Source organism: Halyomorpha halys, unplaced genomic scaffold, assembly GCF_000696795.3.
Source record: "Halyomorpha halys isolate HHAL.00 unplaced genomic scaffold, Hhal_1.1 Scaffold88.1, whole genome shotgun sequence".
Classification (NCBI taxonomy): Eukaryota; Metazoa; Arthropoda; class Insecta; order Hemiptera; family Pentatomidae; genus Halyomorpha; species Halyomorpha halys.
The window spans coordinates 1,593,578-1,609,654 of record NW_027114863.1 but is presented as its reverse complement, the minus strand read 5'-3'; the positions used below and the strand labels follow the sequence as shown (position 1 = coordinate 1,609,654).

The window sequence follows — 16,077 nt, the reverse complement described above, 5'->3', positions numbered from 1 at the left end:
ATAAATAGCATAATCTCAGTCAAATAACAAACTACATCTATTCATTTCTTTTTAGAACCGCTTATTTCTATAGCCTGCTGTAGGTTCATTAGGTTGTGGAAGTAACCCATTTGTTTTGATCTGTATTTCGAGTGTGATGAAATAACTCTATACTGGATGTTGCTTCATTACAGAAAACGGATCCTATGTTACATGTTCTAAATTGGAAATCGAGGTCCACGATTTTTCACAACACAACATCCGTTTCGTATAGTAATCGTTAGTGCAAAAGATATTAAGATACTAAAATAGTAAATATATTTAGGAGAATGTTCTGTAATTAAACTCAATTTAAAGAGGTTAAAATGGAGGTGTAGTTCAAGTCCATCATGTTGAGAATGTTTCTGTTATATACATATGTATGGAGGAAGCAGGTGGCTCAGTGGTAAGGCACTGTGCTACTAACTCGAAGGAACCGTGAGTCAGCACTGTGGGTTCGGGAGCCCTTCGAGGTCCACCCAGCCTTATGAAGTGGGTACCTTTAATTAGGTAAAAATCTGGCGGTCGAGCATGATTCTGACCAAATCACCTCCTTGCACAACCGTTGGTCTAGTAAAAGTACTTCCTTAAAAAGTACTGAACCTCTGACCCTTGATGGGCTGTAGTGGTACACATTTATTTTTTTAATATATATGCATGTAGTTATTTTTATATCTGTTGTTTTGTGTAATTTCATATTTATAAAATTAGAGAGTTTAAAGAGTTGTAACAATGGATCTTAGATATTTTTGAGTAATATGAATAGTTGTTTACAATTTTGGCATATGATTGTAGTTTTTTAAGTTGGTTAAACTAAATGAATCTGAAAATTCTGCTTGATAATAAATAATTTCTACCGGGCCCGTTGTTTTTTTAAAAATAAAAATAGATAAATAAACAATTTTTTAATTATATTTGTAATACAAAATCCTAAAAAAAATACAATATTACATTTACTACAAGTGTTATTATTTCAGAGAAAAGGGTGTTTGATTGAGCCATGACTGGATCCCTGGCACCTATAAAGAAGAATAAAGAATTACCCAGTCTCCCATCACCTGGGCCCTGTTTAATAATGAAAGCTAATAGGATTAGTTCAAATTACAAGTATAGAAACAACGTGTTAATTACACTAATACTAATATTTTTTTCATAATAGGGAGGACTATTAGTGATATTATAGGAGTTAAAAAGTACTAAAGTACAAGTAAGTGTAATTTTATTAAGTTAAATCGACAAAAGAAATAGTATTATTTTGTACTTTATTATGAAACAGGGCCCAGTTGGGTTGAGAACGAGGAAAACAGAAAAATTACATCGATCATCCCGAGCACATAAAGAATATTCTGCTCCAAAATAGAAAGCTGAAACCAGTATCTATTTTTCAGCACTTAATTCATCCAAATATTTTGGAAAATAAAGAAATAGTAAAAAAAAAATCTCTCAACATCTGGCACAATCTCACCTAATATTGCGTTGTTCCTAAAATTCCATAGAAAAGGGTCAAATAGTTCAGCGAAGAACGATGGACATTTGGTAGTCATGGAAGACAGCAGAACAGTATCTTTTTTAGGTTCAATGGACCAAAGAAAAAATTATGTAAATCAATAACGCAAAAAACTTTTGTTGGTTTTTTAGCAAACCGTTCCTAAAGTAGTTAAAGAATTAAAGTTGATAATTAAGTACGGTTAAAAATTATTTTTCTGAATTGATTGGATTTAATAATTACAAATTAAGAGTAAGTAAAAAATACATAATTATGATGTAACATTTTTTTTTTCAGTTTTTGATGAATTTTGGTTTAAGGATGCGTGCTAAAATGCATATAAATTATTATTTTTTTTTTAAATAATTTATTTATTATTATTTACAACTATATACAAGTAAATTTGCTGTAGGTGACATAGTGACATGATAAAAACATGTGGAGAATCTACCCACTGATAGAACTCCAATAACATTTCTAGAGGAGAAGATCTCGAGGCCATCTTTAGACGCCTAGGAGGATTATTAGGTAATGAAGGAGAAGCCAGGTTAGAAACAAGTGGATTTAGGTGGTTGAGAAGTTTATCATGGAAGGAACGGTATCTGGTTCTGGCCAAATCGGCAACATATGGAACATTGAGGTCCTGGTGGATGACTTGATTTGAGACAAAGTAAGGGAATTAATTTTAAAATCTAATTTACAATCAGAATACAGTTAAACAAGCCAGTTCGCTTCTCGATTGGAAATTTTATAATTTGCTATGGAGAAAAACTAAAGGTCTGAAAATTAATAAAACTCTCAAAAGATAGTCTAGCGAAGTCATTTCAGCGGCATAATGCTTCAGCGAAAGTCAAATAAAAACTTCAAAAATTGAAGTGGTTAAGGAAAGTATATGAAAATATGACAGGTTTTTAAGAAGTCGTATATTTTAGAAATAGTTTCTATTAAATTCGAATAAAATAATGCTAATTGTACTCACATGATTGGTTGAGGCAGGACGGGTTCTTGTAGAAGAGGTCGTAGTCGATGTCTGTGATTGGTTCCAGCTTGGGCACCTCCGAGGCCAGCTTGCAGGTCCCGTTGCCGCCCGAGGCGATCCTGAAGCAAAGTAACCAATCAAAACCGTTTCACAACCTCATTGTTCAATGAGCCCAAGCCGAGTGTGATAATTGGCTCAAGGTCCCTTATGGGTTAGACATAGAGTTTAAACGTAATGGTCCCAATAATTGATAACAAAGTCCAATTTTAATGTTTATATTTTATAGGATATGCGTCTTTTCATTCCAAACTCCTTACCCATCCTAACCCATTAATTCTTAATCCATCATCCTTAAAAATCCCTGATAATCCTCCGAGGCGTCTGAAAACAAGATGGCCCGCGGGACCTTCTAATTTAAATTAATGTTTGAAGTACCACCATTGGGTGGTTCCTTCCCAAGATTTGTATGTGTAAATGAAACATATTTACTTATTGTATTTATTATTTCTACAGTTGTAAATCACATTAAATAAATAAATTAAAAAAATATTTTATAGTACAAGCGCCCGAGAGGAGAAAAAGGCAGTTATTTCACCCAAATTTATGATTTCAATAATGAAAACTATGAATGATTACTAGTAAAAATTGATGAGTTTACCTGAGATACTATAGGTAACGAAATTACAAAATGGCAGCTGTTTCAAAAAGTCAAAAAAATTAATTTTTCATTTGGAGTTATATATCTTTCAAACTCATATATATAGTAGAGTAAATTTTCTGGAATATGAGCCCTAATAGACAAATTTACGTACAATAATTCGCGAAATAATGCTTCTTAAAAAGCAACATTTCATTAAAAATGTTCTGAAAAATCAGAAGTTAGTGAATTTATTTTGAGAAATCTATATCTTAAAAACCATTCACGTACAGATGTCTATTAGCACTCAACTTAAAGCTAATGTATGCCTCTATAAAGTAGTTTATGACGTTTATTTTCATAGGAGTAGTATTTTCTATGATATGTGAACAAATTTATTTAAAGTTGTTCGGATAAAATTTCATGTGCAAGCATGTATAAGTGAATATTGGGGATACACCTATAAGTGTAGGTAGAGGGAATCAAAATGGCGGCTGTTTCAAAACGATAAAAAAAATGAATTTTTCTTTCAGAGCTTCTATGTTTAAACTTATGAACAACTTTAGAAAATCTAATAAAACAACAAGAAATTAATAAATTGTGAAATTATTTTGTCAAATATCTTAAAAACTACTACTCATACGAGAATAAAATTTATGAACTACTTTATAGTACATTTAGTTAGCTTTAATTTGAGTGCTGGCAGACATCTGTACGTTTTATGATTCCAGAGATATATTTTTCAACAGCTAGAAATCTATATTTTGTGAATTCATCTTGTCGAATATCATGAAAAATTACTACTAATACGAATATAAACGTCATAAACTACTTTATAGTGCATTATATTAGCTTTAATTTGAGTGCTGATAGACATTTGTACTGCCAATGGTTTTTGAGATATAGATTTCTCAAAATAAATTCAATAACTACGGATTTTTCTGTGCATTTTTTATGAAATATTGTTTTGTTTAAAGCTGTATCTCGGGAAATATTGAACGTAAATTTGTCTATTAGAGCTCATATTCTAAAAAATTTACTCTACTTTAAAGAATTTTTCTTAGGTTTTCTAATGTTATTGGTAGTTTTAATGATATAGAGCTCCGAATGAAAAATTAATTTTTTAACGTTTCAAAACAGCCGCCATTTTGTATTCCCTCTACCTATACTTGGCAGACTCATCAATTTTTACTAGTAATCATTCATAGTTTTCATTATTGAAATCATAAATTTGGGTGAAATAACTGCCTTTTTCTCCTCTCGGGCACTTGTACTAAAAAATATAAACATTAAAATCGGTCTTTGTTATCAATTACTGGGACCATTACGATTAAACTCTATGTCAAACCCATAAGGGACCTTCAGCCAATCATCACAGCTCTATTAGGCCCATATTTTAGCAAATTTATTTAACTTTAGATAATGTTCTCTTAGTTTTTCTTGTGTCATTGGTAGTTTTAATGATATAGAGCTCCGAATGAAAAAATCATTTTTTTTAACGTTTTGAAATAGCCACCATTTTGTATTTCCACTACCTATAGTTGGCAGACTCATCAGTCTTGACTACTAATTATACAGAGTTTTCATTAAATTAATAAAAAATTTAGATGAAATAACTGTCTTTATCTCCTCTTGGGCTTTTGTACTGAGAAAAGTCATGTACACCAGTAGCTTTAAAAGTTCCCATTACGACAGAGAACATCTTGAAAACAAAAAAAATTATTTAAATGGATCCGGTAATTCAAAAATTTTTTTGGACAACATTTAAACCATTCCCTTAGATGGATGTATGGATTTTGTGTATTATTCTTTCTTTGATGAACAGGCCTGAATCTCTATGACCTGTTTCACCTATGTTAGGTACCTATCCATCCTATCCTATCTAGGTACCTAGATTGATTATTAGATACACTCTATCTGATATTCCTCTATTCCCTTCTCTACCTGTACCCCATCATTCGGTCAGGGAAGATTGTTGATAGATATGGCCTATAGGAAACGACAATAACTGTTGGATTTATGTTGTACCGTTAGTTGTTATTTCCGCCTATTATTGTTCAGTCGCCACAATATTAAAATTGTCCGCAATGTAATTATCGTGAAACGGTACCCAGTATAGGGGTCACACACTGCTGAATAGGATCATATAGTGATATTTTCTCTGCAACAGAAATTATAATTTAACCGTTCACCTATGTCGCGAGTTTCTGAAAAAGAAAGATCTCCACGATATTACGAACGGACAATGTCTAATCAGAGAGCAATTTTTTCGTTATTTTCATCTTGTTATCATACCATTCCCAGCGCCAAGGAAATACAATAAATGGAAGGTTCAAATAATTTTATAGAAATAGAAGACATGAATGATTAAGCGAACACTTTATAATATGATATAAAGGGAGATGGTCAGGGTTGCGGTCAAAGGAGAAATAAAAATAGTTTACAACTATTTATTTTCCAACGTTTCGCCCCACTTTGCAGGGCTTCATCAGGGCTGTCCAAATAAATAAGTTGAACCAACTTATTTATTTGTTATTGTTCAACTTATTTATTTGGACAGCCCTGATGAAGCCCTGCAAAGTGGGGCGAAACGTTGGAAAATAAATAGTTGTAAACTATTTTTATTTCTCCTTTGACCGCAACCCTGACCATCTCCCTTTATATCAATTTTTACGGTCAACTATATATACATATATACTTTATAATATGTTTTCACTCAAAACTTGAGATAACCATTAATTGTTTAAATTTAAAAGCTGCTAATTATTAGAGTGTAATGTGTCATTTCAATTATATGTTAATTATATCACTAAATGACAAACAATTAAATAAATAAAACAATCACGCCGTTTTCCAATCTCAGACACTTTTTAAATATTGCTCGATTTAACTAAGTTAAGTCTCCTTATCCCGCTTTAAGTAAATGTTCAAAAAGTGATATAGGACAGTCGCTAAAAAGGGTTTTTTTTTACCAAGGTATCCTTAACACCCAGCTATATGTACGTACCAAATACCCACTAAAATCTTTACAGGAGGATATGAAAACAAAAAAAAAAAGGGGGATTTTGTTTTGTACTTTACCATCTGAGCTACGGATGGGTATCCTTCATAATCAGCTATACATATAGCATACCTCCTATATGTACGTACTAAATACCAATTAAAATCTTTACAGGAGGGTACGAAAAAAAAAGGGGGGGTTTTAGTTTAGTGGGCGGGTTTGCAAGGAAGGGTTGCCTTCTAATATTTTTTGTGTTATAGTCTCCTCTTGTGAGTACTTGATTGAAGTACAAATTAAAATACTTGTATAACGATTTGAAGTTTATTTTTTCCCTGCTTGCACTATATTGAAAAAATAATACAACTGAACTACAGAATACGTGTAAATTACAACTATACAATTTGAGCAACCAGTAGTACAATTAAATGGCCAGTTGTGTGGTTGGTTAAATGGTGTGGTGTATACCTCCCTAGTTAAAAAGATCGTTAATTGACAGTGTGTAATTAATAAAAGAAAGATAGTCCGATAGAAAACAAACTATCATGAGCGAACGTTTCGCCACATTTTCAGTCATAATAGAAAGTTTATTTCTATTTGAGTTATTTTGAAAAAAAAAACTAAGAAAACTCTATCTTCCAAAAAAATTTAAATATTATGAATACAAATAGATGATTAATAATAAAATACTTTTTTTTAGGTCTTCCTAAGGTAACCAAATAATGACTAGTTGTTGGCTATTTATTTGAGTTTTCACTCTCTTCAATTGAAGAGCGCTGTCTAAAAACGTCATCACTATATTTCTCAGCATAAATCATCTTTAATAAATTTATTTGGTTATTTGTACACAAAATGGTACATATTTGGAAAATGGTAAGGTGGAAATAGGAAGGAGAGTACTATCTAAAGTTAAGATTAGACAAATAAAAGGAAATAGTTTGTTCAGTTTTGGAAAGTAATGTTTGGAGGTTTTGATTCCGTTCTTCCAAATAAAATTTGAAATGTAAAAAGTAATGATTTCATTTTATGAATATGTGCCCTTATAAAAGTTATCTCTTCAAATAAATTAATTACATGTTTGAAAAGATGATAAATATTACACTTATTTTTTAGATTATTAGGAAAGGTCTTGAAAATGGGCAACAGCACTGTGCACCACAGAATAAGTTATAAGTTCACAAGAGGACATAATTCTATATTATACTTATTAGAAATAAGTGTGTTGATATTAATATATATTTTATTCTGAGTTTTATTTCTTTACATGAATATTACATCTTTTGTGGATCTTGAGGATACTTATTAATACAACTATATTGTTTGCATCTAGGCCTACAATGAAAAAAACAAAAGCAGTTTTTTAGAACAAATAATTTCTTTAACTAATTATTATAAAACTTCATATGCATAGTATAATTTAAGATTAACAACTATTACAATGAAAATTACTTAAATTACATATAATCTTTACGCTTTCTTGAGAAGGGTTATTATTGTTTAAATGAAATAAATTTTATTCAATTTTAGTCCCAAAACAATTTATATCTCAGGTTGCAAATATGGTTGTGATAAATTATAACATTGAAAATTAACTATGATTAAAAGTTTTAATTTTTAATTTATAATTTAATATAAAGAACCGACAAACTATGGTAATTGTAGAAGGAAATTAATGACCTGGTCAGAATAGTTTTTAAAATTGATGTGGTTCTAAAATTGAATTTAAGATTGTCCTTGAGGATGGCAGAAACGTCGGACTTACAAAGACATTTAAATTGTTTTGAAACTAAAATTGGATAAAATTTGTTTCTTTAATTAATTACTTAAATTGTTTATTTCAGTTTTTTTTACATTGTTGTACAATGATACAACTTACTCAAAGTACAACACACCAGAACTGAATAAGGGTGAAGTGGAGGAAGGTGAATGTTTAAAGGAAGAGTTTGTTTTTGTAACTGTAGGGGACTGTAGGGGAAAAAATTGTTTATTATATCTCTTTATATCTGATTATACCATGTATGTGTAATTTATATATGTCCGATTACGGATTGATAACTATGCTGTGTGAGATAGCAACCTGATGTATTTAGGCAGCATAGATAAATAAAATATTTCTCTAGTCTTCCAACACGTAACCGTTCTTTTTAACAAGTCAATCTGCTATTTCGGTTTTGTATTGTCTGACTATGCAAACAATTAAGTTCCTAAACAAGGCTCAATATAGTTGTATTAATGAATGATCTTCAAGATCCACAAAAAAGAAAAAAGTTACCAATATATAAATATATACATATTCACCTTAGAAATTAATTGATTCCCTCTTTAAATATCTTAAATAGATTTATAATTTATTATTTTAAAGTTGAAATACAAACCCAAAGCTGTAGGCAGGGCATCTGGTCCTCTCGCACTCCTGCTCACATTGTCGCACCGTCGCGACTGAGATGGTGTTGGCGACTTCTGTGTCGTTGAGCCGCTTGCCGACTGCAACCCTCTCGTAGCACTCTGCAACAGATCGACCAATCAGGACAGTACTAGAATCATTAGTCAACAAGAAGGCCAATTCATTGGTCACCCTTTCAATAAGTCAAGGGCGAAGGGGGTTGTCATTGGCTAACCGGGGCTTCAATGCCTCCTTTGAAACGTGTAATTGTGAAAAGCTAAGTGATTGGCCAAGTCAAATTGATTGCTACCTTTCTTCGATATCCTTTTGTATGATCCGGTCTTAGAGTATTCTTAACTGTGAATGAGCAGTCTTGGTCAATCTTGGTATCAAGTGAGAAAGAAGTCTGTATCTCATAAAGAAAGTGAGAATGATTTTTTGAATTAGAATTTTACAGTTAAAAATTACCTATTGGATATCTGTAATTAGCTGTGGCTTGATAATATAAAAAAAATTAAAATTATATTTTAGGGCAGCAATATTAGGGCTAATAATGACTGACGTGGTCAGATCTTTTCTGCCCTTAAAGGTGCCTTTACAAGGTCGGCAAATTCGCGCATGCGCAATCATATAGATAGGTTATTTGAATTGGCAGGCACAACTTGGCTTGAAATTGAGGCTAAATTTAAAAATTCCCTAATTTTTTTAGGATTTCCAACCGCCTTACTGAAACGGGTCCGTAAAGGTGCCTTTACACGGTTGGCAAATTCGCGCCAGCGCTAGCGTGTAGATGGGTTATTTGGATTAGCTGGCATAGGTTGGCCTGAATTTGCGGCCGAACCGTCGAGTGTCGGTTTTGAGCACAAATCAAAGGGCGCTTGTGCTCCATTCATTCACACGTTTGTCTTCAGTTTGCATTGCTTTAGAACTGCCAACAGGTGAATATTTATGCTCTTCGTATTTTAATTAATTAAAGAACTTTCCGAATCTGTGGAGTTAAACAATAACTCTTGTTTATGGTTGTATATTTTTTTTAATTCGGCGTTAATAAATTGTTTCAAACCTTGCAAATCAACTTTAGCAGTTTATTTTTTATTTAACATAGTAGGAATATATTTTTATAAAGACATAATATGTCTAGGTAATTAAATAAAAAAAATTCTGATTAAAATTCTAGCATGAATATTGAATTTATAGGTTATGTTGTACTATTTATATAAATTTTAATCATCTACAACCTACATTACTGATATTTACGTCTACTTTTTATTTCGGTTATCTTTATTTTGTTCCTTTTTATAGTAAAAATATATGAAATCGAAAGTCATAGCCGAAAACATTCAAAATAGCACACAAGCATGTGGACACCGATATTTGTTGCTTGCTTTGTACAATCTTGAATTTGTGGCAAGTGACAAAAGTGTAGATGCAGCATAAACTGCAAACACATTTAAACAATATCTGACAAATTTGAAACATATAATTTTTGATTTAAATGTTTCTTAGAGGACAACTTAGTTCCATGTTTGTATACAATGTAATATTTTTGTTACAATTCAAGGATTTATTTTTACTATTTTAATAGATATATTTATTATAATACTTTTATATTATTTGCCTTGTATATTTATCGATTTTTTTTTTAATTTGGTGTCTAATTAATAATTATTAATTTTATATTTATTAGTTTTAGCTTAATATACTTATTTATTTTATTTGAATCATTGTATGCATGTGTTAGAGTATTTTTTTTAATATTAGTATATTGTAAATGTGGACGACCATGTTGTATTTTATGTATGTATATAGTTTTTTACTATATTTGGAATGTCCATATAATTTGTATACTTTTGACTTTAATTTTGTTTTATGTTTTACGGAAAAAAAGAATTTTAAGAATTGAAATAATAGAAAAATTAAACTCATTTAAAGAACGTTAAATAGCTATAAGTAAATAATATAAAATGTGCAAGGGAAGAAATAATACACAATAGGAAGGAAAACAAAAAGTCATGAGTAACTTTAGCAACATACAAATTTTTTATAATGTGACAATTTACAAATTCTTATGCCGTAACTATTTATAATAATAGGATTATAAAAAAAATTGTGATTCACTAGTTATAAGTATGCTGTGTATGATCCAACCCAATGAAGTTGGGAAGTACACCATTTTTTAAAAGTGTTTTTCTCTCTTCTCTCTAGCTCCACTGAGTTCTGGAACAGTTCATCAAATTTATATTCTTGTGTATGTACTTTCCCAATTACGAGGAATAACAAATTTTACATTTTTTGGACATTGGAGTCCTTCCTATTATAACGATTGGATGAGAGTATCCTTTTAAATTTAGCTGGGAACCCCAGGGGTAGTCAATACAACACAGACTGTTTTAATATACTAGGGGTATTCATGATATTTATATTAACATGTTAAATGGAGAAATATTTCCTTCATTTGCCATGCTAAAACGATATAACATTTAACATGGTTGAGTCTGTTACTAGGTCTGATAAATGGAGAATGATGTCGCGCAACAGACCATCTGAGGTCATCAAAACTTAGAAGTAAACAAGAACATGAAGTTTTTGAAGGAAAGGTTACAAAACAAGTTGCACAAAACATCCGCTAGGAGCTGTTATGCATGTATCATTTAACATGACTGCTCACAATTATATACTTATAACATTTAAAATGGTAAAACATTTTACATTTAACACATCATGAATACTCCTACTATAAGTTGTTGGATAAAGCTATATCTTAAAGTTATCTTTTGTGGAACAGAGGTAGGAGAGTAAATGACTTAGTTTGTTATTAATGGTAAAGATAACCTGTTTTCAGGAAGGTATTTCAGTTCTCCTTATTTGTAATATATTGGTATTTTTAATTATTAATATTTATATTATTGACCACAATATGTTATTGTTAGCATTACAAGACTAATAAAGAAAATACAAAATGTAATTTTACAAATTGCAAAAGATATATTTAATCAGGTAATTGTTTTAAATTAAAAAAACAAACAAATTGTGATATATTTATTAAGTATTGCATGCAATGGATGAATTTGAGAATTTATGATTGATACCTGATGATGAAGTGACAACTCTGAAACGTTGTTATTGGTAGTTGCATAATTTTAATAAATTTAAGTTGTTTGGAACGTCGTATATCGATAAGTACAGATTTATGTGATCATTAATGTGTATTACCAATGGAATACTTCCAAACCTATAGAATATTTCAAATTCGAAATTCTGTAAGATATAGTTATGCCAAATACTGAAACTAAAACGCAAATAAAAACAAAATTATCAGGAAACATAATCTTAAAAAATAATGTGCAAATAAGTTCCTATTTGATACATTAGAAATGATTCCTAAAAATCTTTGTCACTTGAATAGAAGAAAAATGGCTGTATTTATTATTTTTGTCTCAGTCCTCAAAACGCTGATAAAAAATTTATAACTATAAACAGAATAATTACCCTGGTTTGAAATTAACATATTTTACAGCGATCTAAGGTTATAACTTAATGTAAAGATGGGATATCTAGGAATCGTAGAATTGAGATCTGTGGAAGAAATATATTTGCTGAAGCTGGTTGATATAAGATCAGCTGATTAGTAACGATGAAGATACTATTAAAGTTATTAAATTGCTGATTGTGTAAGCATTTGTTCAATTATTTGCATGACCTCCATCCCGTGGCCATCAGGCATTGGTGTAAACGGATATGCAACTCTAACGAAACAATGTCACCTGCATTGTACACATTGCTGTGGATAATAAGGATTTAAAGATGGAAAAATATTTATATACCGAAATATGAACATAGTGAAAGAAATATATCGATTGTTTTAATTCGATACATCGTAATATAGTTATTGAAGTTTGAGTAGCGAGAATTTTTTTCGATCGCATATTTTTTCTTACCTCTTTAGTAATCTATTTACATAAGAAGGTCGCCATAGAAATTACTAGTTTCTATAGTACATAAATTTAAAATAATTAAGATTACAGGGTTGTGAGCTTAATATACTAACAGTCTAACTATATCTAAAATCACCAAACTGTATGATAAAAGTCATTACTATTTAAAAAGTCAGTTGACTTCTTAACAAGAACAGTAAATTTTAAATAAAACTGAAATTGATTTATTATTTAATTGCTAATAAGCAACAACTGATAATAAAATGTAGATCGTCGGCCTATTGCTAGGTGACACCTTAGCAACGGTTTCTCTTACTTGAAGTTTGAGTAGTGATATATTTTTAGATGAAAATGGAATAAACAGATCATTTAAAAAAAAATAAAATGAGAGCATTTAAAAATACAATATTGGATTAATTCCTTTTTTTTTAACTTAGTAATAATGTTTTAATTAATGTATTTATCATAAATTTAATAGCTCCCGGCAATTATTAATTCAATTTTTATTTTTATTCTTCCTTTCATTGACTTTCGCAGGAAATATTGTGGTCGTGAAAACATTCGGACCTCAGTTTGCGACGGAAGTTTTGAGTTCCGATAAGTCGAAATAATTAAGTTTTGCAAAATCGCCTGGGTGCGTGTGTGTGTGTTGTAGCCCTAGCTAAAACATTTTTTAAAAAATTACATATTTAAGGAGGTTACTTGCCTGGGTTGTTACAGGAATATTTTGATAAAATCGATCGCCTGGAAGTGCCTATTTACAGAATCGATCTTTTACGTTTTCTCAACAACGGCTCTAACGTTTATCACTTGGTATTTCAACGTACAATTAAGTCTTAAATAACAGACAGATCTTAAATTCATTGAAATTGTTTGATGAGGCTTAAATGCGGATTTTTCAAAGTTTTCTTCTAAAGTACATTAAATTTTGCTTATTTGAAAAAATAAAAATAGTTCTTATTATTCAGGTCACTTTTTGTTCCATTACCTCAATTCGATAAATTCCAAACTTCAACCCACCGTATTTAAATAGTGTAAAAATGTTTATGTAAGTTGTTGCTAGCTGAGGTAATTCCTATCTACTGCAGTGGCAACCTCTTTGGATAACAGATAACAATGTTGGAGTCTATCAGATAACAGTGATGTCTATCTTACTTGGCATGTGCAGTGTGTCAGTTATTATTTATCTCTTTTTACAATAATAGTGTTAGTGCCTCTCTTACCTTGTTAATTTCTGTTTCTCTTTTCACCCTCTATCAACACAATAGGGGTATTCATGTTGTACTAAATGTAAAATGTTTTAACCATGTTAAATGTTATAATTATAGAATTGTGAGCGGCCCTATTTAAAGTCATGTTAAATGGATAAGAGCTCCTAGCGGATTTTTTGAGCAACTTGTTTTATAATCTATTCTTCCAAAACTTCATGTTATTGTTTACTTCTAAGTTTTGATTAAAGTAATTTATTACAACATGCCTAAATTCAGTGAAGAGTAGAAGTTGTGTAAATGTTTGGCTACTGTCTTGTTTATCTTCTAACTTGTAAGGAAGAGAAGCAAGATGAGCTAATTGACAACTGTCATTAAATAATTATTATTGCCATCCATTACTTTATTAGTTTTAAAAACATCCAAACACAAACTACGAGCAAGTAACCTAACACGACGAAAAATAAAACGGTGACGAGCTCAACTAGTCCATTGCGTGACGTCATGCTCCATTTAGCAGACTCTCAACCATGTTATATGTAATAGCGTTTTAACATGTTAAAAGAAGGAACTATTTTTCCATTTAACACGCTTTAACATGTTAAACTAACGATCATGAATACCCCTACTGTAGCAGTAGAGAGTAGATGGATAGCTACGTTAACTTTAACAGTTTTTTTTTTTTTTTTTTGGCTTTAACTTCCTTCGCTACAAACGATAGGAGGTTACTGTCTCCCTAAGGGCGCTCATATAAACTCATGCGTGAATAGTACAGATTAAGATATTGAAAAGATAAAAAAAAATATTAAGTTAAGGATTTAACATTTGAATCTAATTTAAAGATTTAACTTTACATCTCCAATATTTTATGAAATTTTCAAACAAATTCCTCGCCTGGAAAAATTATAAATTGGTTTTAAAATACATATCAACAGGCTTTTGATCAAGTCTGGCACCCAGGACTGCTTTACAAACTCGGCAGATTCCAACCTACTACATACGTTCTCATCGATAGATAATTCCAAGTAAACCATAATGGTTCCTATTCACCTCTCTATTCTCAGTCCGCTGGTGTTCCTCAAGGTAGTATTCTCGGTCCCATCCTCTACACCGTCTATATAGATGGCATCCCAACGAATCCTAACACTATCCTCACCACGTATGCCGATAACACACGTGCGCTCACTGTTAATAATAACCTTTTGATTGCACCCCAAACTCTCCAATCCTATATCATAGCTCTCGAAGAATGGTTTCGTAATTGGAAGATTAAAATGAATCCCAACAAATCCCATCAAATCAACTTTACCCTTCGTCGTAAGACAGGAAACTGCACGTCACTTCGACTATTACAGTACTTATTGGACAAACGGTCTAAACTTCCAATTCATTACAAAAGACTGATCTACATGACTGTAATAAGGACAATCTAGACATACGGCGTTGAGCTTTGGGGCTCAACTAAACCTTCGAATTCCTCTCGTATCCAATCATTCCAATCCAAAATCCTTAATGCTCCTTAATTGGTCGCAAATGAAATCATACATAAAGACCTTAATGTTCAATATCTATCCCGAACCAGATATCACTCCTTCCATTATAAGCTCCCTAACCACCCAAACCAACTAGTTTCGAACCTTGCTTTCTCTTTCATTCCTGACAATCCTCCGAGGAGCCTGAAAAGAAGATGACCACGAGACCTGCTAATGTAAAAACATCATTAGAGTGCTACCAATGGGTAGTTTTTCTACACGCCTGTATCACTCCATTGCAAACTAAAATCAAATTTACTAAATGTATTATAATGTACAGTTGTAAATAGCCACAAATAAATTTAAAAAAAAATACATATCTAATCCACATGAAATATGAAAGCTTTCGACAGCCGATACTTTCCACACCTTGGAATGCCATGTAATATACGTGGATATATCCTATTAATTACATTCTTCAATAATAATCTCTCAGTTCACAGAATTATTTATCACAATAGATTGAATTTTAAAACCGTAGCTCTGATACTGACCACTCTAAAATCCTAAATTAATATATCTACAGATAGAAACCTATTAAAATATCTGTAATCGATATTTCTTGTTTCGGAAATATTGTAATAATGAATTGCGTAACAACACAGGTTAGGTAGGTTTCAACAGGATGTGTCAGGAACACGATCCTAGTCTGATCGGCCACTCCAGATAAGGTTAACACCGCGGAATATTTTTAGTATAAATATAAAATACATAAATTTATAGCGATGAATATTTAGAAGGGTCACAATGTATTCCTTTATTCATTATTCATTTATTCAAAAATAAATGTTTTACTAGTTTATTAAGTTGAAGTATAATTATATTATCATATTTACAATAAATCATTAAAATTGTTATATCATTTTAGCATATTATTTGAATATGTTAATAATATTATATA

At 30.9% G+C, this 16,077-nt stretch overlaps 1 protein-coding gene across 1 annotated transcript in view; it reads right to left on the bottom strand.

Moving 5' to 3' along the window:
• LOC106677124 (uncharacterized) overlaps window positions 1-16,077 on the bottom strand; it is a 112,840-nt gene that overhangs the window by 61,514 nt on the left and 35,249 nt on the right. The window contains exons 2-3 of the mRNA XM_067051972.1: window positions 8,494-8,623; window positions 2,484-2,602 (exon numbers count right to left, since the gene is read on the bottom strand). Of these exons, the coding sequence (XP_066908073.1) occupies window positions 2,484-2,602; window positions 8,494-8,623 (249 nt within the window). The remainder of the gene's footprint in view (window positions 1-2,483; window positions 2,603-8,493; window positions 8,624-16,077) is intronic.